Raw genomic sequence first — 22,739 nt, 5'->3', positions numbered from 1 at the left:
AAGTATAAAAGCGGGGAATTGGCGATGGTGGGGGACAGACCCCGGGCTGGGGCGGTGGCGGGGCTCTGCCACGGGTGGCTTCAGCAGCACCGTCACCCGCCCAGGCCCAGCCGAGCGGCCTCGCGGACAAAGGGAACACGAGAGGCGCCGAGGCTGAAGGCAGAGCGGTGTTTCCCGTGGTACGCCCCCCCGCGCCCACAGACACAGAGCTGATTTCGTAGGCTTCAAAATAAAACCACCATGAAGTCGGTGGGATGTGGCCCCCAGCTGCCCCCCTGCTTTCAGGCTGCCCTGGTGGGTGCATGCAGCAAGCGAAGGCCTCCTAAGCAGCCTGTGTCCCCCTCTGGGACCCCCCTGCCCCGTTAGGATCTGTTGGGGATCCCACAGCCAAGCCACGGATCCCAGGTTGAAAGTCGGTGGCCTAGATTAGGTTAGTACCAAAGGTTACGCATGTGTCAGCGCACAAAAGCCTTGAATCTGACCTGCGACCTGCAGCAGTCAGGCTTCATTTCCTCCCACATCTGAAGGCTTTGCCTTGCAAGAAAGTCATTTTTCCCCCCTGTAGGTGCATGGGGGTCTTAACCTTGACCTACTGCAGCAGCACACCCCCTTCCACAGTCCAAGGGGGTTATCAGAAGTTAGAGACCTGGCAGGGAGCAGGGAGAAAGGCTGGGCACTGGGAGAACAGTTTGCACCCTGTTAAGGGCAGGTCCCACACCTAAATGTGTGACCCAGGTTGGGATCTTCTGGGCTGAAGCTGGAGGCTGTGCTGTTTGACAGCGCACCTGGATCCACGTTGTCACCCACGTGTCCCATTTCTAGAGGAGTGGAGAACCCACATCCCTCACCAGCTGCGAGAGGGTTTAACAGCAGCTGTTTACTACCCTCATTCAGTCTTTTTTCAGCATCGTTTACACCTCTGTAAAGTGCAACAAAAAGTTCAAAAAAAGCCACTTTAACATACAGACCTGACCCTTCTTTCCTGGAGTAGTCTGTGTCCCATTATCTCACGTTCAAGGAATGTATGGTTAAACTTAGCTATTTGGGTCAACTTTCTGATGCTCAGATGCTAAATGTGTTTCTGGTAGCACCTTATCACCTTGCATTTGACTCTCTCATATGCCCCATTAGGGTCCCATCTCATGTCCACATCAGGACTACATTGCTCGAGTCCAGGAGCATCACACACACACATCCTTCTGCCCTCGGTGATCCCCACCACAGTGCAGGGAACGCGCTTTTACCGTAACGCAGGGGCTGTTCGAGGAAAGGGCTCGTGTATGGTGACTTGTAGCATCCCTAGAACTATCAGGGTCAGGAAGCAAGAAGCGCAGTTTCTGAAGAAACTTTTACTCATTCGGTGAATCCACACACTGCAGAAGCTGTGCTGTGCTGCATCCTACACGCTGCTCAGTTGGGTCTGCAGATCACTTAAAATAAGGCTCAATTCTAGATCATTCTAGTAATAGAGCACTGCTTTCATTACAAGTTAAATTATGCATACTCTCATTTTAAGGTCCTTTCTTCTGTTAAAACGAGAACATTGCCAGAGAAACTCAGAGAGCACTTCTGATGTGAGATAAAGCCCTGGGAGCTTCAGCTTTCCACAGACTGTCAGAAAAAAGGGACCGTGACTTCCCTGTCTTGCAGTTGTCTGAGAGGCTGATGAGTTTTAGTTTTCTCCCTTTTGGATTGTTTTAGGCATTTCTTTCCTTCAGAGTCAGGATTCTGATTGAAAACACTTCTGCCATCTGGCAAATCCTCCATGCTGCGAGGAAACAATATCTTGGTTCATCTGCCAGCGGGGATATCCAGCTCAGTCTATGAACATTTAAAGCAGTGTTGCATTCATTTGCAAAAAGACGCAGCCAGTGAGACAAACTTTTAACAGTCTTCTTGTTCAAAGTGAACTTTTGGCAGAATGTTTCAGGAGAAATGGAAGTCCAGGTGTGCGGCTAAGGAATGGCAGCTGATAGACATGATTAAAGCAAGTCTTGCATAAAGAAGAACTGATAGCTGGTCTCACCAGTTCCGAGGGGGGCAGATTTATCCCTGTGTGGGCAGGACAGTCGCTGTGATTCACGCCGTCCGTGCCTTACACCCCTTTGTGGTTAATATCTGAAGACACAAGAGAAATAGCAGGGCCTTTGGTCCTACAAAACGACAAGAAGCATCTCAGAAAGAGGTACAAACACTCCAGGTGTTTAAAAGGCTCACGGTAACAGCACGAAGCATAGCTTGCAGAAGGCCAGCTGGGAGCAGGAGCGAGCACCTTTGACATCTTCCCCTAACCTCGCTGGCTCCCCTCCATGCTCACCAAAAAAAAGGCCGCATCTGCTTTGTTCAAGAGACTTGTGGCTCTGAAATATCCCCGCTGTAGAGGAGATGCATTTATTGGTGCAAGAGTCCTTTGGCAGTCATGAAGAACACATGCAAGAGCAGGTAAAGGAAACAGACTCTTCTGCTTTACAGAGGTTGAAAAAATATCAAGAACTGAGCCTTTGTACCAGCTAACTATTCAATGGCTTGCACATCAATAGTTGAATGTCCTCATTAAAAAATAAAATAAAAATATGATGTGCAAACAACTTAATTCTGTCTTCTGCTTTTTTCTAAGAAAAATGTTTTGTTTTGTTTTCTGGGAAGTTGGAAATCAGTTTGTGGAAACCAGTGCAGGATGTATGTCCCAGATGGGGCCATACAGAGCTATCCCATGCTCTGATCCAGAGCCTTAACTTTTTGCTACTCAGTGCCCATGAACCCTCTCTCTGCTGAATCTTCTTCTTCCTCTTGGTGTTTAAGTGCCACCGTAAGCAAGTTCTGCCATCTGTGTTCTGGGCTCTGCACTTTGTTTCTTGCCTAGCACACAACGTGCTTTAAGGCTTTAACTTGCTGACTTGTGGGAAGTGCTCTGGGAGCCAGGACCCCCTGAACCACAACAGCTGGTCAAAGAAAACCAAGATGGCTATAACACACTGCTTTCATCCAGTTTTTGTCTTTCATCTCAGGTGCTAAGGTCTATGTTTCATGTTTGCAGATATGCACCCATTGCATAGCTTCTCCCAAGGACTAGTGATGATTCAGTCGTGTCACGTTCAGCACAGCAAGAGCCCCCAGGTTAAATAGCAGGGCCCATCAGGAAGGTCAAGCAGTCCCTGGGTGCGCTGGAGGTTTCCACGTGCATTGGGGTGACACGGGGTCATGCTGCCTCCAGCAATGGGAACTCGTGGGATTTCATTTTCCTCTCCCTCCACAGAAGGCTCTTTGGCAATAGACGCTCTCTGCTGCTGCAGCTGTGGATCTGTGATTCTTCAGACTTCTCTAGAGAAAAACTATTTGCCCTTACCAGTTTTGAATTCAGTCATCCTGTATGAGATCTTCATCACTCCTTGGAGGACCAAAATGAAGAGATAATGCTTGGGTCCAGGACTATTATTGCCCTCCTTACAGACATGATGCTCCCCTGCACGGTGTCTCCTCCAAAGCTGCTACACGCAAACCCAGAGGAGATGGAACCATGGAAGACAAGAACGAGCTGGTGCAAACTGCTGCTCTCCTGGGAGCACACACACGGTGGGCAGGACGCCCGCTGTCATCTGAGAGCAGCACGAGTCTGTGTGCAATGCAGGACACCAACATATCTGAGAAACCTTTCCTCACGTGTGCCAAGATCCAGCAATGGAATGGACGGCGCAAAGAGGAATGTGTTTTTGCTGAGATGCTCTTATAATTTCCAAAATAATTGGGGCATAGCTAGGCAAACCCCGGGATTGGGGAGTGATGTAAAGGGAGTCTTGTATCACTGATTATTGGGGAAGCAAAAGTAGAGGCCTCAGCAATGGCCTGAGGCAGAGAGGACACACTTAGCAGGGCCAGATAACACCTACCCTCTCATCGATCAAAAAACAACCCTTGTTATGTTAACCCACCCCACCCGCACCTAAAGGTATGAAGCAAGGGCGCAGGAGTAGAGGGAGGAGCAGAACAGGCACGTAGAAAACCAGCCAGCAGCCTGAAAACCAGCAGAAAGGTGAACTGGAAGACTGGGAGAGCAGCCAAGAACCAGCTGGGACGTTCCCTGCAGTGAGGGCAAAGTCAGCTGGGGCTCTGGGCAGGGACCTGCCTGCGCTGCTGCTGCCTGCCCATATTTTGGGGAAGCTGCTGGGGGGATCTGGGGCTGGGAAACCCTCCGAGGAGATGGGCAACAAGGAGGCACACAAGGCCCGTTTCGGCTGAGGCAGGGCGAGGGCAGCAGAGAGCTGCAGCGTGTCCTGGAGTAGGAAACAGCTTTGAAGGCTTCGGGAGACCAGGGGGGGGTTGGTTGGAAGGCAAAAGCTGAGCTGAACCATTTGGTACTTCACCAGCAAATTGTCTGCAGAAGGCCACAGCACTCTGAAGGACGTTGCCTTCGGAGATCACCACACGAGGTGGATGGTACGGCCAGGTGGGCAGCACAGGACAGGATCCAGCACCGAGCCTCCTGCCCCACAGCCCTGAGTCCATCGCTCCCGGCCCTGGGGATGATCTGTGGGGTTGGTGGAGGACACTCGGCGCTGGTTCTGGCTGTGGCCTTGGACGAGGCTGCTGTGAGGAGCAGCAGCGACTGCTGCGGCTGACAGGAAGCTAGAGCGTGAGGGGCTGGGTGCTTAGAGTTGACGTTATTAGCTATTTCTGTTTCTGAAACTATTTCTGCAACTGCTACCCAAAGGATCGCTCGCTCCCAGCAAGAGGAAGTGGTCAGGCAAGAGGACACGAAGGCAGGAACATGAGCCAGCAGAGCCCCCGGGCAGCGGAGGCAGGCAGGGCTGTCACCACGCATCTTCTGGGCCTTGCAAAGGTCCGAAAAATGGCAAAGACCACAGGCTGATGTCGCCTCGGTGGGCTCCAGTTCATGAGGGACACCTGAGCAGCATGGAGCTTCTCGGGGAGTTTGCTGGGAGCCCAAGGGCTTTGCTTGGCTGAGCCAAGGAACAGAAATCAGAGCTACGCATGCCTCACCCTTGAATCATCTCTTCTCGTGCCTGTGTATGTGCCCTGGGGAAGGTGACCACAGCATCACAGCAGATTACTAATGGAGTAAAGGCCACGGAAGATCAACAAGATCGTGTCCATCGCAGTAGAGGAGCACTGGCAGAGGAGGTGTCGGATGGGGCCTCTGGTCCGTGAAGGGATGGTGCTGAGCTGTGACACACCGCAGAGCAGGGAAAGGAATTGGGCCTAGTGCTGGGGACCCAGCATAAGGGCCTGATCCTTCAAATCCTCCACATACCTGCATGCTGCCCTCTCATCAGGGCTGGGAGAACTGAGAAGCACGTAGCTGGACATGCCTCATCTACTGGCAGAGCCCAGGATGCAGCTGAAACAAGAGCTGTACAGCTAGCAGGGCTGCAGAGGAGCAGGGTTTCCTGGCAGTTGACAAGCACAGGAGATGGGGGTAATGTCTGGGATCCTTACCAGAGGGATTCTGTCCCTGCCTTGATGCTACAGCACATGCACAAAGGCTGCGGAGTTACTGGCACAACGCTGCCCGTTGTGGGAAGCACTGCCTGGTGCCACAGGGCTCGCTCCCTCCAGCCAGCCCAACTCCCTTTCTCTTCCCCAAGCATGTTTCTCTGCCTCCTCCTACACCCTTCCCACGCCCACCAAACTTCTGATTTTATCTTTGCGTTAAGTATATGGCATATATACAGTACCAAGAATCACAGACAGGATCGTGCAAACCTTTGCTCTGGAATTACAGGCTCCAAAATTTCGGAGTTGTGATACTGAAGGCAGGTCTCCCGCCGCTCGGGAGCTCCAAGCACTGCTATTTCGTCCTGGGTCACTAAAATCACACTCCAGATATCAAGCATTGTCTCATTAATTATAATTACCGTTGTTATCTCATGCAAACCACCTGCCACTTACACGGCACATGGGACTCCTCACTTCTGCACGCATTCATCTGTGCTACATGGCAAGGCACACGAAGATGTAGCGTGCCGATAGCGCTGTGTTTCCCATCCGGGTGATGAAATATAACCTGCCTTGTGAGACTTTCACCATCACCACCACAACTGCCGTGCTTAGGCTCTTCACACCCATGAACCAAGTGACAATTTGCATCACTGACATTTTACCTGAGGACATAGCCCACCGTCCATACACAGGACAAACACCGAGAAAAACACAGGGCTCATTTCGTGATGCCTGGCTCCTGAAATTAAAACATTTCATCACATCTTCAGAGGATAGACAAGAACATCCACCCTTTCCCCTGTACACATCACAGCCTGTAAAAGCCACCATGTGATACCTGCTAATCAGCCTACGAGTTAATACAGGACACCGAACACTTCAAATTTGCAATTTAACTTGTGAAAAGAATGAGATCAGAGGGACCGTGCATCGCCGGGGAGTTTGTTAGATGACAGGTCCCCAGGTTAAGTTAGAATAGTAAGTTTACTTCACAGAGACACGCACAAAAAGTCTTCTCATCAGTGCAGGTGGTAAACCATGAGGCAAAAGCCACAAGCTGTAGCTGGAGAAGTTCAGAGTGAACATTAGGAAAAGCTTCTTCATTAGGAGCATAATGTAGTGCTGGCTGTGCGAGGTCTTCATCCCTGGGAAGATTTTCACGACTCAGCTGGACAAAACCCAGCTTAGACAAAGCTTAGACTGCCGGACCTGCAGAGGTCTTCTTCAGCCACCAAATCCACAGCAAGGCTGACTCAAGTAAGGAGGGGGATTCCTTTTAACCTCAAAGCCGAGAAGTGATCATTGTTGACATTTTTGTTAGCTTAACAGCGCATTTTCAAAACATATCGATGCTCCCAGTGCCTCCATGGCTTACTGTGGGCAATGCAGAGAAGAGACCCAAGGTCTGCTGCATCCACTGGCCAAAAACAAGGTGACTCAATCAGTTTAATAGCTTTAGAAGACCTTAGATAATTCTTACCTGTGCCTCAGTTTCCTCCCCCACGGATCCCAAAAACAGACAACAGGAAGCTTAATTGATAGCTTCAAAGCAGCTTGTGAGATCTGAAGATGAAATGCAAACAGAAAAGCAAAACATTGACTAAAAAAAAAAAAAAAAAACGCATTATTTATTATTTCAATTCAAGAGCCCCAAATTCCCCCAGCTGAGCTCAGAGTCCTGCATTGCTGGGCACTCTGCAAAGTGTACACATGGAAGGCGACTCCTGTTGTGGAAATCACTGCAAGCTTGAGAAGCAGCACGTCTCCTCACCACCTATTTGCCGTAGCTAGCCACCGGCTTTGAGCAGGAGGGCGTCTTACTCCCCTGGGTGTTTCAGCACCCTGGCTGCAGGGCAGGAGAGCTTTGCCAAGGGAACACCACGGCTGAGTCACAGCCCCCATGCCTGCTGCTCTGGGCCTTCTTCACAGTGCCCGGTGCCAGGTGAGGAGCGGCTCGAGAGCGGCTGTAGGCACGCTGGGCCGCCCAACCCCAGCACTTTCCAACCATGTTCCTGGCTGCTAACACAGCCACTCTTCAAAAAAACCCAAGGACAAGCTGCCTGCCGCCGGTGGCTGCCCCTGCACACCCCAGCATGGGAGGGCAGCAGGATGGATCCTGCTCCAGCACCTCCCAACCTGCACCAAACCCCAGGCTGGGTTTGTTTCACCCCATGGTGGGCACAGCCCACGCTAGGACCCTCGTCCCTAACAGCACGGGCACACTGTTGGAGGGTTTGTAGGAACACCTCGCTCTGCCTGGGCCTCGCCGAGCTCTCAGAAACAAGAAATTGCTTTTGGCACAGCATGGCAGCGGGTGGCAGCGCCCAGCTCTGAGATATCTGCGGGGCTGTGGGCACAGGAGCAGCACTTGGGGGGCTGACAGCCGGGCCCCCTCCCCAACCACCAGGGCAGGCCCATCTCCCCTGACCCCATCTCTGACCCCATCTCCATCTCCCCTGACCCCATCCCCATCTCCATCCCCATCTCCCCCTGACCCCATCCCCATCTCCCCTGACCCCATCCCCATCTCCCCCTGACCCTGACCCCATCCCCATCCCCATCTCCCCCTGTCCCCATGTCCCACAGGACCCCCCCATGAGGCCCCGCCACCCACACCCCCTATTGGGGACCACCCAGCCCCGTGCCCCCCCCACCCCAAGCCCCTCAGAGGAGCCCCCCCCATGCCCACAGCTCCCACCCCTCACTCCCCATTGGCCAGGGAGGGGCCCGCCATGCCCCAATTGGCTCCCTCAGCTGCTCGTCAGGCCCGTGGGGTATTTAAGCGGGGCGAGGCCCAGTCCTACCTGTGCTGCTGGTGCTGCTGGAGCTGTGTGGGCAGGTGAGGCAGGGCTGGGGTTTGGGGAAAGGGCTTGGGTTTGGGGTTCTGGGAGGGGGTTGTGGCTTGGTCCCATGTGGGGGGCACTGGGGGCTCCCCAAGGGTGGCTCCTGCTGTCCCGGGGGGTCTGCAGCACCTTGCTGTAGGGGTCTCTTTGCAGCCCTACTGGGGTGGAGGGCTGGGGTCTGAGCTGGCTCAATCTCTGGGAATGGTTCCTGGTGCTGGGGGAGAGCCCTGAGGCTGTAAGAGCCCCGCTGGGGGGCTGGGTTCCCTCATTTCTGCTCATGGGGCTGCTCTGGGTCCCTGCAAAGCATGGGGCCGTGTGCTGTCTGTGCTGCTTTCTGCTGTCTGGGGCTGGGAGGGGGACTTGGGGAGGGATGTCTTGAGCTGGGCTTCTCGAGAGCCGCAGGTGGCATCTCCAAATGTCTGTGCTGCACATGGTGTGCCTCGGGAAGGAGGTGAAAGGCTCCAGATACATCCTACAGACTTCTCCCAGCCCCGAGATGAGCTCTTGGCAGCCATACAGAGCCCTGAGCCGCGTGCAGGCAGCTGCAGGTCTGAAAGCTCTTCCGTGCGTGTTGGCTGGTGGCGATCAAAGCAGGACGAGGGGTCTGTAGGAGGCTGTCCCACGCGGGGAGCGCGTGATGTGGGCACCCCACGGGACATCGCCGCTGACCTGCGATCAGCTGGGCATTCCCTTCCTGTTGACAGCGCCGCCAGACCTGCCTGCAGCTACCTCCCAGGGATGATCAGCAGCGTAGGCATGCTAATGGCGTTAACGAAGGGGAGGGCTGGAGTGACAAGGTGACTTCTCCCTTGCTCAAGAGCAGCCCTGTCTGCAGAGGGAGGCTGCGGCCCTGCACCGTTCATGCTGGCTGGTTGGAATGAGCACTTGATGAACTCGCTTGGTGTTTCTCAAGACTAACAGGATTCTTTGTGGCTGTGTGGAGCGGTGTGGCTGTGAAGGACTTTGTTTCTGGAGTTGGTTCTGCTGAAACTGCTGGATTAAAGTGGCTGTTAATGAGCCAGCGGGGCATGTTTCTTGCTCTGCAAGTTGCAGGTGCAGCCCAGAGCCCTGGGAGCTCTGTGTTTGTGGTATAATCTGTAGATGGAAAATATGGGAAAGCCCAGGAGCTGTCCTACTTTGGGAAAGAAGGAACAGGGTTTTCTAGGAGCTTGGGTAGCTTAAACATTAACTGTCTCAAGGAAATGCTTAGTAAAAGCCACTGGATGTGATGTCTGATCCCCCTTGGAACTGGGGGTGTGAGCGACCCCTGCCTCTCACTAAAATAGTGTCTCTAGTCTTTGAGGTTCCCTAATTCTGCTGACCTTTCTGGAAAGGTGGTAGAGCTGTAATCCTGCCAGCGATCCTGAATCTTATGTCCCAGGGTCAAAGCCCAAATCACTGAATTCCTGTCCTAAATCTAACTCTGCCCTCTGAGTGTTTGCAATACCTCCCTTGGCTGTGGGCAGTGCTGTTCCCCCTGCAGCAGGCATCCCGTGACCCTGTTCTGCTGGCTGCTTTTAGGGTAACTGGGGTATCGCTGGCAGATCTGGAAAAGAACGCAAGTGAGTGCTTCAACCACAAATTAATACCTCTGCTCTGATTAGCCCTACTTGCTCATATCTAAATTGCTAAAATTAGCTTTGTTTTTTAATGCTCATTAAGGAACTGCCAGTTAAGCTATTGAACTAAGCATGCTAGTTCAATATGCTCAATGGCTCAATCACTTTTCCCAAAATAAAATAATTAAAGAGACTTCTTTCTCTTCAACATGCCACCTCTCTGTCCACAGGGCAATGTCACACAGGCTAGCTTTGTGGGGCAGAGCTTGTATCAGCAGGGAAAAATAAAACCTTCTGTGTGTTAAAGACCTAGTTTTATGTCTGCTTATGCGGGGCAGTCAGAGGCAGAGATGAGGGGAGCATCCCCAGCAGGAAAGTACCCTTCTGCCAGGCAGTGCAGTGGCTGTGATATCTGACCCAGGCAGCAGCTTTGGTGTGCTGGTGCCAGGGCTCTTCCACTGCATTCAGGCTTGTGCCGAGTTGGGCAATGACCAGAGGTTGTTACTGTGCCATGCCAGAAGCGTGCCCTGGGTTTCATCTTTCTGAAACGACCTGGTTTGAGGACTTTTTTCAGCGGTGATTGAGCATTTCTCATGGAGCAATGGCACGAAACCATCGGCAAGACGAAGCTGCCGTGAGAACTGCCCGGTTGTGTGAAACAAACAAGTGGTGATGCTGTTTTCAATTTCCTGCGTGTTTTCCCCTGTGTGGGGCTGTGGGCTGGCAGACCGGATTTCTCTGGGATTTCTGTTTGCAACTGCCCCGGCTCAAAGCTCTGCCTCTCTCAAAGGAGTGTAAACAACTGCTGTGGAGCTTCAGAGTGCTGGGCTTTCCTGTGATTGCTGGGCAAAGTGAGGGCTGCTCAGCACTTGTGCAGGGGAGAGCACAGAAAGAGAAAACAAAACCACACTGTCCATATGACTCATGGTGAGTCCACAGCACAACTGCTGGCATTGCAACACACCCAGGGCCTTCCTCCACAGGAGAGCAAACCCTGTTCTAACACGATTGTGCTGTGAGGATTGTCACTGCCAGTGGCATCCCTAATTAAGGTGGGCTTCTGGTACTTCAGAGGCTGATTCTAACATCCTATTTTTTTTTTTTTTTACATCAACCAAGGAGTTGCTCCTGATCTATGCTAGCAACTAGAGTATTTCAATGTATTTCTTCTCTGGTTTGTTCTCTGTATGCGAACCCTGACACCGAGGCTGGTAAGATATTCTGTGGTTTAAGTTTCTTCCACCTGTCTAGAAGTGAAGCAACTCAGCCAAGGGGTTGTTTGGAATGGTGTTGAAATAGTTGTGCTTTGCCCTGCAACAGCTCTGCAGACTCATTCAGCCTACTCAGCTTCTAAAAAACAAATTTGTTCCTCAGCAGCACAAGAACAGCTACTAAGTGAGCAAACCATGTGGACTTTGGGACTGAGGCTTTGCACTCAAGCCCTGTTTATGCTTGGAGCAATCTTCTAGAAAAGTTTTCCCAGGCTGCTGAAGTGCAAGCTGTGTTTCACGTGGTGTTATATTAGGCAGCCTGCTGGGCAGGTTGGTCACCAGGAATGCCCAGAAGGGTGCTGGCTCTGGGTTTCCCACTGGAGAGGACGGACATCCCTATCTGTGATACGTCTTGCTGTGGGCAGGTGGTGTTTGGCATCCCTGCCCTGTCTGAGTCTCACTAAAATGCCAAGTAGTTGCATATGTGACTTGCTGGGCTGTCAAGGCCCATGGTATTACCTGCTGAGAATTTTCTTAGTTGTATTGTCAGCCCAGAGCCAGAAAATGTTTGTGTCACTGTTTGTTCTCCAGCTTTCTGGTTTCCAGAGCAAATGGGAATCTTACTGAAGTCAAAGTTGATGACAAAGTGCCACAAATCAGCTTTTTTTGGTGAAGTCTGTCCTGGGAGCCTGGAGTTGTCCTTGGCTTGGGGATCCTGTTTGTTTTTTTCCACTGGAAAATGTTGTAGGAGTTGTAAGAACAGGGATTAACTGGTGTGTGAGGAAAGCAGCTACTGCAATGAAGAGCAAGTGTGCTGAAGTCCCTGCTGTGCCTGCCTGAGGCAAGATGAGATGTAATCTTGGATTTATCGTGACACTGGAGTGTCCAGATACAAACCCAGTTCCATGCTGGGGAGGTTGATATTCATTCAAGATATTGCATCACTTTTATACTTCAACTTCTGTAGTCTCGTTAGGTAATGAGAACACATCTAGGGCTTAGTATCAAGGGAAGTAAGGGAGAGACTTGCCCTGTAGTTCTCCTAGCAGCTCAGCTGGATGTGGACACAAGCTTTGAAGTAGATGGCTAGATGCTACAGCAGCAGAATGTGACCTGCCATTTTAGGAAAAATCAAACATTTTTGATACCTCTTCCAGAGCTGCGAGACTTTCTGTTGCTGGAGTTGGTAGTGATGGTAAAAAGGCATAGTGGGACTACTCTAAAACAAGTAATTAAAATGAAAATGGAGTATTGGGAAAGTTCAGTTGTTTCTTCAATAGTTCAATGATAATGGAGTTTAAAACAATGAGTTCATCTTATGTAATTTGAGTTTTCATTTCAAAACTTATGGTAGTTAGATTTCATCAGGGCTTAGTACAGCAGTAACCTGTCACATCTGAGGCAATGGTCATGTAGCTTATGCCACTAAACCTGCGTCTGCAGGGTGCAGCTTTCCTTTCTTCCAGTCCTTGGGCAGTGAAGAGCCCATGCAGTGGGAAGCTGAACCAGGAGTATCTTTGTAACGTTACGCATTGTCTCTGCAGAAGGTCTCACCTACTTCTGACACCACATCTTCAAAGCAAGACAAATCTTACCAGTAAGAAAATAAGTAGGCTGCTTTGTTTAAAATATCTAGCTGTGTGGGGGTTGAGGGATGGGACTGAGTACAGCTGTCCTGTAGAAGCATGTGGACACCATACTTTATAGAGCCTCCCAAATATCCTCACTTCCTTGTAAGAAAAATTAGTGATTCCACAAAGTTCCTGCACTGTGCTGGATCTTGACTTTGTTGCCCTCTGCTTTTCAATGGTTTTGGTAGGACTGTAGCTCACTTGAGGAAACTGAAGTTGTACTCTGTGACTACTTCTAACATTTCAGCTGCAGTTGACTTCACTATGGCATCAAAGAAGACCACGCAGAATCTGCCAGAGGCTGAGGACCAGCAGCAAGAGGTAGGTGCCAGACGGGGGGTACTCAAACATGCAGCAGTTAAACTACCTGCTGACAGCTATGGTGGTTAGCTAACTTGAGTCAGCATCTCAAAACCAGGCTGGGAGTAGCAGGAAAAATGAACCAAATGAAGCTGTGGTTAAATCTAAACACAGTACTGAAGCGAACTTTTCTTGCTCAAGAAGAAATTCCAGGGCTGGCTCAAATAATGCAAATAATTCTGAAGTGTTAGCTGTTATCAGTCCTATTTCTACATCTGGGCTTGACAGTGCTAAAACCCAGTGACTCAGCAGTGACAAGTGTACAGCTCCAACTTCTAATCCTGGCTTGCTGCTGACAAGGATTTGTCTTTGGGCAAATCCCTTCAACTCTGCACTTAAAAAGGGTGATGAGATGGACTGGGTGTTGCTGTGGAACTTCTAATGTCTTGTATTCACTCCTCAGCTTGAGGCTGGGTCTCAGAAGTCACTTGTTTCTCTCTGGTTTTAGAGCGCTGTCAATCGGGTGACCAGCCTGCCCTTGCTCAACTCTGCATTCAACCTGGTCTCGTCTGCCTACAACCACACCAAGGAGACCCATCCTTGCCTCAGCGGCGTCTGCAACGTGGCTGAGACTGTGGCTGCTGTTGCAGTAGGGAGTGTGGTCGGTGGGGCACAGCCCATACTGAACCAGCTCGAGCCACAAAGTAAGCAAGGAGGCTGGGGAGACCCTCCCTGCACGGAAGGGAGTAGGTGGCAGGGGAGCTTCAGGGGCCTGTCAGGTGACATCCATCTCCTTCAGCACACTGTTCACATTAATCACAGCACTGAGTCATCCCCTATTCCCCGCTGCTCAATAAATCCACTGAGTTGGATGGACATGATATTGCTAGCAGAAGTAGTCTGGCCTCCTGTCTGTGGGTTCTTTGAGTCAGGAAAAACTCCTCGCCTTTCTTTCACTGCTCCAAGCTTTCAACATCCCATATGGTAGTATCAGTGTCCCTTCTGGATATTGCTCAGTCTCTTATCCCAACCCTTTAACTGTCCTGCTCACCAGAGACAAGGACTGTACTGCACTTGGAGTGAGGAGCAGCCAATTGCTAGAAAGCTGGGAAGGCAAAATGGAGACTGAACCTGCTTGAACTGAAAGGCTTGCTCACTTCTTAATGAGACACCCCACACACACTGCACCCCAGAGCAGTGATTTTGTGTTCATAAGTATCCCATGTTGGCCATTTTAGGGTCAAAAATCCCTTTCCAAACTGAAGACTAAACTGGTACCTCTCCTTTTTGTCTAGTTGCACTTGTAAATGAATATGCTTGTAAAGGATTGAATCAGCTGGAGGAGAACTTGCCTTTCCTTCAACAGCCAGCAGATAAGGTAAAGTAAAAGCTTTTCCTGGGGAAGCCGTGGCTTGTTCTCTTGCTTTTTGGAACTCTTACGTGTAAAGAAGAGCTTGGGGAAATAAACTCGAGCAGCACTGCTTTGTGAGATGAGTCCCTGGTATGGGCTAGGGGACTTGTTGCTAGCTGATAAGGGTTGGGGATATGTCTTCAGCATGTGGGAATGAACACAGCCTTGTGGGACACTGGGAAAATGCACCTGTATTTACAAGAGCACGAGCACAGTTTAGCCATGTGCAAAAGCTACTTCAGGGCTTATTTCAGGAAAAAAAAAAAATCTCTTTGCCCCTTCCTGTTGTAGGTAATCTCAGACACCAAGCAGCTGGTTTCCACCAAAGTGATATCTGCCATGGATGCCGCCTGTGAGGCGAAAGAAGCAGTGGCTGATAAAGTGACTGAAGCTGTGGATCTCACAAAAAATGTTGTTGGGGACAGCGTTAAGCTGACCAGGTCAGTGGTGGCCTCCAGTGTTAGCAGTGCTGTGGAGGCCGCCCAGGGTGCCAAGGAGCTCATGACCAACAAGGTGACTGAAGCAGTAGACCTCACTAAGCACATCGTGGAGGACAGCATTGGCCTGACCAAGTCTGCAGTGGCATCTACTATTGTCAATGCTGTGGAGGCTGCTCAGGGGGCCAAGGAGCTCATGACCAACAAGGTGACGGAGGCTGTGGACCTGAGTAAGCACATTGTGGAGGACAGCATTGGCCTGACCAAGTCTGCAGTTGCTTCCACGATTGTCAATGCTGTGGAGGCTGCCCAGGGGGCTAAGGAGCTCATGACCAACAAGGTGACTGAAGCAGTAGACCTCACTAAACACATCGTGGAGGACAGCGTTGGGCTGACCAAGTCTGCGGTTGCTTCCACTATTGCCAGTGCTGTGGAGGCTGCCCAGGGTGCCAAGGAGCTCATGACCAACAAGGTGACGGAGGCTGTGGACCTGAGTAAGCACATTGTGGAGGAGAGCGTCGGGCTGACCAAGTCTGCAGTGGCATCTACTATTGTCAATGCTGTGGAGGCTGCCCAGGGGGCCAAGGAACTGGTGACCAACAAGGTGACAGAGGCAGTGGATCTAACTAAAGTGGCTGTTCAGGATGGTGTTGAGAAGACCAAATCAGTGGTCACTTCTACGGTCAATACAGCCCTGGATGCTGCGTTTAACACCATAACTAGCAAAATAAACACAGCCCTTGAGCAGAGCAGAGAGGCCATCCAGGAGAGTGTGGATATCACTAATACAGTGGTGAACAACAGTGTAAGCAAAGCCAGGGCGGTGGGCCAAGCAGTGGCAGGTGGTGTAGAATCTGTCCTGGGCATATCAGAAGATCTGGTGGATCACTACCTCCCCATGACACAAGAGGAACTAGGTGAGAAAATGGTTGGCTGGCGGTTGTAAATGCAAAGCCTTTCCTACGTGACTAGAGAGCACCTGATGCTGCAAGTCACCTGAAGTAGGCAGGTAGCTCTGAATTTGTCATCAACTTGGCTTTGTCAACACTGACTGTCCACGTGCTACAGGACAGAGTTCAAGCATTTGCTAGCTGCTTCTTGCCCTTTAGCCTCAAGACAAATCTATGGGTGTCTGCTTCAACCTATCTGTCAAGTCTGTTTATCTGGAGAGAACCCTGAGTGGGGACTAGCCTACCTTTAACATCTGAGCAACTGCAAACGCCTGGTGTTTATACAGCAAGCTTCAGCCTTCGTGTCTTACAATGGGAGCTCTTACCTCTTTTTTTTTTTTTTCCCTGCTCTTTGCAGCTGGGGGAGTGGAGCACAGCTACATCTCTGTTCTTATTTCCTCCAGGTAAACTTGCCACTGCTGAGGGATTTGGTATGGCTTCTGTGGAGGAGCAGAAACAGCAGCAGAGTTACTTCGTTCGTCTGGGTTCCCTCTCTAACAAAGTCCGCCACAGAGCCTACCAGCACTCCCTGAACAAGCTGCAGCATGTTAAGCAAAGACTCCAGAACACACTCTCGCAACTACAGCTGGCAATAAACTTGGTACCAACATGTTTTTTTTCCCTTTTCCTTCCATCTGTAGTCTTCCTGCTGTAATAGCCAGATGTAGGTGCTTCTTCCATCCTGCACCCAGCTGTATGCCCTTCTGGGCCTCTCCCTGTCTGAAGTGCTTAGGACTGCTTCTGCTTCACTGATTGTATGTGCTTGCAATCCAACTTCATCTCATTTTTCCCATCAGATTGAATCTGTGAAAAAGGAGGTTGGCCAGAAGCTTCTGGATGCTCAAGAGAAGCTCCATCAGCTGTGGGTGGACTGGAGCCTGACCCAATCCAAGGGACCCCAAGTTCAAACAGCCTCCCAGGCAGAGGTATACCCATGCAGGTGTATGTAATCAGGCCTCTTGTGGATGGTGTGCATCTCATCTGCTATAGTAGTTGAGCTATATTTCTTTCCCAGCAGATAGAATCACGGACTTTAACTATGCTGCATATCATCACCCAGCAGCTACAACGTGCTTATGAGAATCTGAAAGTCAGCATCCATGGCCTCCCCAGCGACATTCAAGAAGCTGTGCATCAGGCCACTCGAAATATCCGGAAGCTCCACACTTCTTTTTCCGGTGCTAAGTCCTTCCATGACCTGTCTAGCACCACCCTGGCTGAGAGTCGGGACTATGTGGTAGAAGCCCAGAGGTCTCTAAATGACCTGCTCCAGTATGTAACTCAGAACATCCCTCTTAACTGGCTGGTGGGTCCCTTCAGGGCAAGAGTGAAAGAGGATAGCAGAAAGGAGAAGAAAGATGCAACTGAGATAAAATGTCCTGCCTTGGAAAAGGCTGCTACATCAGAGGAGATGGCTAAGATGCCTGAAGAACCAAAGGGAGCAAAAACAATTCTGGGGGAAGTGTGTGAAGTGCTAGAGAAGATAGAAGAGAAGCTAGAGAGAGACATGGAAGTGGAAATGGAGGTTGCATTGGCTGCAAAGGAGCTAGTAACTAATGCACCAAAGGAAGATCTCTGAAAAATTCCATCCTCTCTGGCCAAGGCCCCTTGGCTAGAATGTGACTTGGTCTTTTAATCTTGCACCCAACTGCTGATCATGCCAAGAGTGCCTGTCCCAGGCTGAGCGTACAGTAAGATGTAGTTTGCGAGACTTGATAACCAAGCAGGGGTGATTCCATATCTTGATTTTATTTTTTTTTTTTTTAAGCATGCTGCTCTGAAAGGGGACTTGGAGGGCCTGTCCTTGGGACTTTTAAGGCAGCACAGCTGTGTGTGAGTGCCTAACTCTGGGTGAGAAGTGGTCTCAAGTTAGTTTTAATGGTGGGTTTTTAATGAATTCATCCAAACTGTGGAGATTTTAAAGAAGATACTGCACTTGACATTTAGTAGAGTTTCCCTCCTACAAGTTTAAAACTACAGACACTACTTCCTTTCTGGCTGTTGTGCTTCCTGAGAATCTGAGCCCTGCAGCAGACCAGGAACAGCTGGGAGCAAGAGGCTTCTTCTCAAAAGAGACTTCTCAGCAAAACAGGTGGTTTTTCACAGAAGAAACACTTGGCAAGGTGGGATTTTTCTCTTAAGGGTGCCAGTTTGCAGTGGGACTGTCTTTCCTAGTCATGTAAGTGATTTCAGGAATCCTCTGTGTGTACCTCTGTCAGTGATGTATTTTGCAGCTTTTGCCAGGAGTTATTCTGCCATGTTTATAGATATTCAGTCATTAAAATAGAGATAGATACTACTATTTTTTCCAAGCAAACAATACCTTGTCATCTGTAATACAACTTATTTTATCCTAGGATTAGAGTAATGGCAAGAGGCTTCAAAATAAAGCTTGAACTGCTGTCAAATAAACGTGTTTCTTCTCTGTCTGTAAAGCTGCAGCATTGTGATCTTTCCTTTAGCAGTGGGGGGTGGGAAGCTTGCGTTTAACAACTCCCTTCTCATTATTTTAACCCAAATGCTCTTAGTGGGTCTACTATCTGCTTCAAATTCAGGAAGAAAAGGATTTTGGTAGGGCTGTCTGTCCCTGTACCCTGCAGTATCAGGTTCCTCTCAACCGTTTCACAATGCCATCCCAGAAGCAATGCCGACAGCCTCTCGCTAGAGGAAAACACCGGTGCCCAGGCTCGCCAGCTTGGCTTAAACACTTCATTAAACATTTTAAAATCTCCACGAGTCCTCCAGGGGGAGGCTGGGCCTGCACCCGAGTGGCTGCAGGAGCCCGGGCCCGCTCCGCCCCGGCCCTGAGGCCTCGCCCCGGCCGGGCCCCGCCGCTTCCTCGCGGGCTCCCAGGGCCTGGCCCCAGCCCGGGCTGGGCGAGGAGAGGCCGAGACCCGGAGGCCGAGGCCCGGCCGGGATTTGCGGCGAGGCGGCCCCGGGGAGGCCGGAGCAGGACCCGCCGCAGGTAGGCCGGCCCCGGCCCCATCCCCGCCGCCGAGGGGGGCGGTAACAAAACGGGGGGAAAAAGGTGTAAAAAAAAAAAAAAAAAAAAAAAGGTGCTGGGCTCCGCGGGAGCGGGGGCACGCCGGGGCTCTGCCCCTCACGGTGGGGTGAAGCGGTTGGGGGGCACGGTGAGAGGTGGCAGAAATTGGGGTGAAAGCCGGGCCTCTCGCTGAGTCACAGCGGAAGGGCACCGCCGGGTTTCAAAGTCCTCCGTCTGCCGTTTCGAGTGCCCGGCCTTTCTCTCCTTTCCTCCCTTTCCTCCGCTTCACAGAATCAGACATTTCATTGAAGGCGCCGTTCACTTCCTCAGGTTCGGCTTGAGCTCACTCATTATGCAATTAGAGGATTTTGGGGAGATGTAAACAACTTGAAATTACAAACTTTCCCCGGCTGGGTGCTATTTTTAAACACCACGGCTTCCTTTAAATAGAGGGAGCGTGTCCATCATGCTGTGAGGAGCCTCCGTGAGCATCCCTCGGGCTGCCAGCACCACTGCTCTCCGGTACCGTCAGCGCTGCCGATTCATTTCACCCCGCTCAGCCGGCTCTGGTGAGTGCGAAGGTTTTAAGGGAGCTCAGGGATTAGATGCAGACAGAGATCGTGTCAATGTCCACAGTGACATTAGATACCCTCAGAGCAGATTTGTTGGGCTACGGGCCATCAACGTCCTGGCAGGGAGTGAGTGGTTTGGAAGGGGTTCCTCCAGGCACGCTTTATTCCCCAGCTGCCCACTGCAAGGAGCCTGTGATGCCCCTGGCATCAGCCACTGCCCTGGAGGAGATGGGTGCTTGGATGTACCCACACAGGTTATTAGTTTAGCAGTTATTTGAAAACAGCTAGAACTAACGTGATAGGAAAGCGCAGAGCTTGTTCTTTGCTTAACAGAGTTGGAGCAATGCGTGGAGCACGTCACATGCGCTGGTATATTTGTAAGCACTAAATGGATGCAAAAATATGTCAGAGCTGTGAGGATGAGCCTGGGAGCTCCCCGCCTCACTGTTTCTGATCGTGTTGCGCTGTGTTCTTTCCACAGGTTCATCTGGCCCCTTCTTCAGGACGCAGCCGTCCCAGTTCTGAGATGAGTCCCTGAGCAGCAAAGAGCTCCTGTTTGTGCAGCACATGAAGTACAACCAGGACATCACAAAGCACAGAGCTCCAAATGCTGTAATATGCTTTTTCCATTCATGCTGCTTCAGTCCAGCATCTGGGCCACGAGCTGATGAGATGGCACAGAGCATCAAGTTCCAGCCAAGCTTTGAGGACGTTCTTAATATTCTATCCCAGATCCCACCAGATAAACTCCTTAGCCTCAAATATAAACTGAAGCATTTGGTATCTGGGCGCAGCAGCACACTACTGCAAGCCATGGTCCTGCTCACTCTGGGACAAGAAGCAGAGGCAAGAATTTGTCTGAATGCCCTAGGAGATGACCGGGCAGCCTTGTATATCCACCAGACCAAACTGGGCCCTGCAGGACTGCAGAAAGATGGGGAGAATTTGCAGCCCCCCCAGCTGGATGCAGGAGCCATGGCACTTCTGGCACAGATCTACTCGCTGCTGGCAAAGGAAGAACTGTGCAGTCACGAAGCTGTGGTCAGAGCTGACCAGGCTGCCACCACAGCCTGCAGTGCCAGCGGGGATGCTCAGAGGGATTCACAAAACAGCGTCCTGGCTGGGGAGCAGGAAAAATTTGGCCCAGCTATCAGCACTGGGGGTTGCGACAGCAAGTTTCAGACACTGAGATCTGATGTGAGCACAGGATTTCTCCAGAAGACCATCCCAAACAGCATGGCAAAAAGCTCCCCGGTGCAGATTAGAGCTGCCTCAGACCTCTCAGGCCCAAGGACCTTGCACTCCTCACTGAGCTCTGCTTCTCTGACCAATCTCCAGATCAGTGAATCGCCCACAGCTGTTTTTTGCATGCAGCCTCCTTCCCGTGAGCCCAGCCAGCTGTGTGACAAGGACAGCAGCAGCGTGAGGCAGCCTGCTGAAGGCAGGCAGAGCCACAGCCTGCAGGAAACGGGCAGGGGAAGCTGCTCCAGCGCTCATCCCGGGCTGGACACAAATGCCCAGGTCCCCCAGGAGGAGGCGGCTGTGCAGGTCAGTTCCTGCCACCCGTCTCTCCCCATTCCTGAAACACCGCTGCCCACGCTAGGTGCTGTCAGCCAACCCGTTGAAACCAGCGACGTTTCCAGCATAGCGCCAGCAGAGCCGCCAGCACCAAAAGAAAGCAGAGACCAAAAGCAAGAACTATCTGCAGGTCTTCCTGATTCAAGACCCACAGTGGACGCTGGTCCTGCCTGCGTGCCCACAAAGGACTCCTCTGTTCCAGTGAGCACTTCCAGCTCTGCACCTGCTTCCACTTCAGCCAGTTCTTTTCCTCCTCATACCTACTCCTCTTCAACCCCTTCCCCTCCTCTTTATGCTACCCCTTACAGCTTACCACATCCTTCTCCCTTCCACTCACCCCCTTCTCCAGCCTGCCCTCCTCCTTTCCAAACTGCCAAAGCAGCATCGGCAGCAGAGCCAGACAGTGGAGAGAGAAAGTTCTTCACTTTTGTTATTCTGCATGCTGGGGAAGACGAGCACGTTGCCTGTCGGGTGAAGAACCTGCTGGAGAGCATGGGGGTTCCCAACGGTGCTACGTTCTGCGAGGACTTCCTCGTGGCAGGACACGGCCGCCTGACCTGCTTTCAGGATGCTTTGGAGAACTCAGCTTTCATCATCCTCCTGCTGACCAGGAACTTCCTGTGCCACCTGTGCATGTTTGAAACAAACTCAGCTCTGATGGAGTCCATCCAGCGACCATCCAAGCACAACTCGGTCATCCCTTTTGTACCCAAGGAAAACCCCCTGGAGCGCAGCGAGATCCCCAGCATCCTCAGCGTGCTGGTGCCCTTGGATGAGAACTCCCTCGGGTTTGCCAGGGTAGTGAAGAACACCTTCACCACCAGCAAGATCAACGAGAGGAAAGCCATGTGGTGCCAGATACAGCAAGTCCGAGAGCACAAAAGGAGACAACAGCTGTTTAAGGATCACTGCCAAACCCTGCAGAACTTGGGTGCCCTGAACCTCAGCTCCTTTCCCCAGGTGCCTCTGTCAGAAACACCGTGGCAGCAGCTGGGACAGTTCGTGCCTCACCAGTTGCCCCAGCAGTGCTGTCCCCCTTGGGCCACGTCCTGTCCCCCTGCTGCCACGTACCCGCCTCCCCCAGCTCCTCACCAGGCTGCCCAGCTGGGCCCCTCTCCTTCCCAACCGTTTCATCTCCCGTCAGGCTCCCACAACGCCATGCCAGAGGCAGGGGGTGCCCAGCCCATCATCATCCAGCACGCTCGAATGGTTCAGATTGGGAACCACAACACCATGCAGGTGGAAACCGCCGCAGCAGCCCCGCAGGACAGTGAGAAAGAATCCACGGAGAACTCTTGATCAGAGATGCAGGAGGTCAGCCAGGGCCAGAGACATTCACATTTCATTTCAAACCCTAGATTATATTAATTCTGCTGGAACTGGGGGTAAAAGGTGCTGTTTCTGGGAGCACAGGAGAAAACCACCTTCTGTTGCACTGGACAAAAGAGGGTGCACTCTCCTGGGACTACCATCCATGTGCTTATTTTCAACTAACTTAGAAAACTCTTTTCCTGATTTTCTGAGGGTTACTGGGAGGTTTTAGAAATAAATTTTAATTGATTTGTCTTTCTCCAGTTCTTTCCTGCAGAACTAGGAAAGGGGCAGTTGGGGATGGCTGGAAAAGGGCTCGGCACGGTCGTACCTCTGGAGTGGGGGCGTGGGGAGATGGCACAGCTGGGCTCTGCTTCATAGCCGGGTGCTGACCAAGTGATTTGAGGAAAAAACCTTCAGGGGATGCTTTGGGGAGTCACTGTGGCCTCCAGTCACGGTGCTCAGCACCACGGGGTGTTCTTCTGGCAGTCCTCTC

At 51.5% G+C, this 22,739-nt stretch overlaps 2 protein-coding genes across 7 annotated transcripts; both read left to right on the top strand.

Annotated features, from left to right (window-relative positions):
- The first annotated feature begins 8,268 nt into the window (after positions 1-8,268).
- Positions 8,269-18,228, top strand: LOC311424202 (uncharacterized protein). 3 transcript variants are annotated; one of them, XM_084499158.1, is made up of 8 exons: positions 8,269-8,296; positions 12,949-13,022; positions 13,510-13,705; positions 14,297-14,379; positions 14,704-15,766; positions 16,204-16,400; positions 16,597-16,725; positions 16,815-18,228. In XM_084499158.1, the coding sequence occupies exons 2-8, from the start codon at positions 12,966-12,968 to the stop codon at positions 17,376-17,378; spliced, it is 2,289 nt and encodes a 762-aa protein (XP_084355284.1). In that variant the 5' UTR covers positions 8,269-8,296; positions 12,949-12,965; the 3' UTR covers positions 17,379-18,228. The 3 variants fall into 3 exon arrangements, with proteins under 3 accessions (XP_084355284.1, XP_084355285.1, XP_084355283.1); XM_084499159.1 differs by having other exon boundaries at positions 8,278-8,296; positions 12,890-13,022; positions 16,818-18,228; XM_084499157.1 differs by having other exon boundaries at positions 8,278-8,296; positions 12,890-13,022.
- Positions 18,229-18,601: 373 nt separating this feature from the next.
- On the top strand, positions 18,602-22,501 carry TICAM1 (TIR domain containing adaptor molecule 1). 4 transcript variants are annotated; one of them, XM_084499153.1, is made up of 3 exons: positions 18,602-18,764; positions 19,233-19,351; positions 19,836-22,501. In XM_084499153.1, exon 3 carries the CDS (start codon positions 19,922-19,924, stop codon positions 22,229-22,231), a length of 2,310 nt encoding a protein of 769 aa, XP_084355279.1. In that variant the 5' UTR covers positions 18,602-18,764; positions 19,233-19,351; positions 19,836-19,921; the 3' UTR covers positions 22,232-22,501. The 4 variants fall into 4 exon arrangements, with proteins under 4 accessions (XP_084355279.1, XP_084355280.1, XP_084355281.1 ...); XM_084499154.1 differs by having other exon boundaries at positions 19,113-19,351; XM_084499155.1 differs by having other exon boundaries at positions 19,074-19,351.
- The last annotated feature ends 238 nt before the right edge of the window (positions 22,502-22,739 follow it).

Source organism: Aythya ferina (assembly GCF_964211825.1).
Source record: "Aythya ferina genome assembly, chromosome: 26".
Classification (NCBI taxonomy): domain Eukaryota; kingdom Metazoa; phylum Chordata; class Aves; order Anseriformes; family Anatidae; genus Aythya; species Aythya ferina.
The sequence above is the reverse complement of the archived record's forward strand: the minus strand, read 5'-3'. Positions and strand labels throughout refer to the sequence as shown.

Excerpts from the sequence above, each read along its gene's own strand:
- TICAM1 (XM_084499156.1), top strand. The coding sequence starts at position 19,922 with ATGAAGTACAACCAGGACATCACAAAGCACAGAGCTCCAAATGCTGTA.
- LOC311424202 (XM_084499158.1), top strand. The coding sequence starts at position 12,966 with ATGGCATCAAAGAAGACCACGCAGAATCTGCCAGAGGCTGAGGACCAG. Across the intron at positions 16,401-16,596 it reads TACAGCTGGCAATAAACTTG|ATTGAATCTGTGAAAAAGGA; the intron begins GTACCAACATGT and ends TTTTCCCATCAG. Across the intron at positions 16,726-16,814 it reads AAACAGCCTCCCAGGCAGAG|CAGATAGAATCACGGACTTT; the intron begins GTATACCCATGC and ends TTTCTTTCCCAG.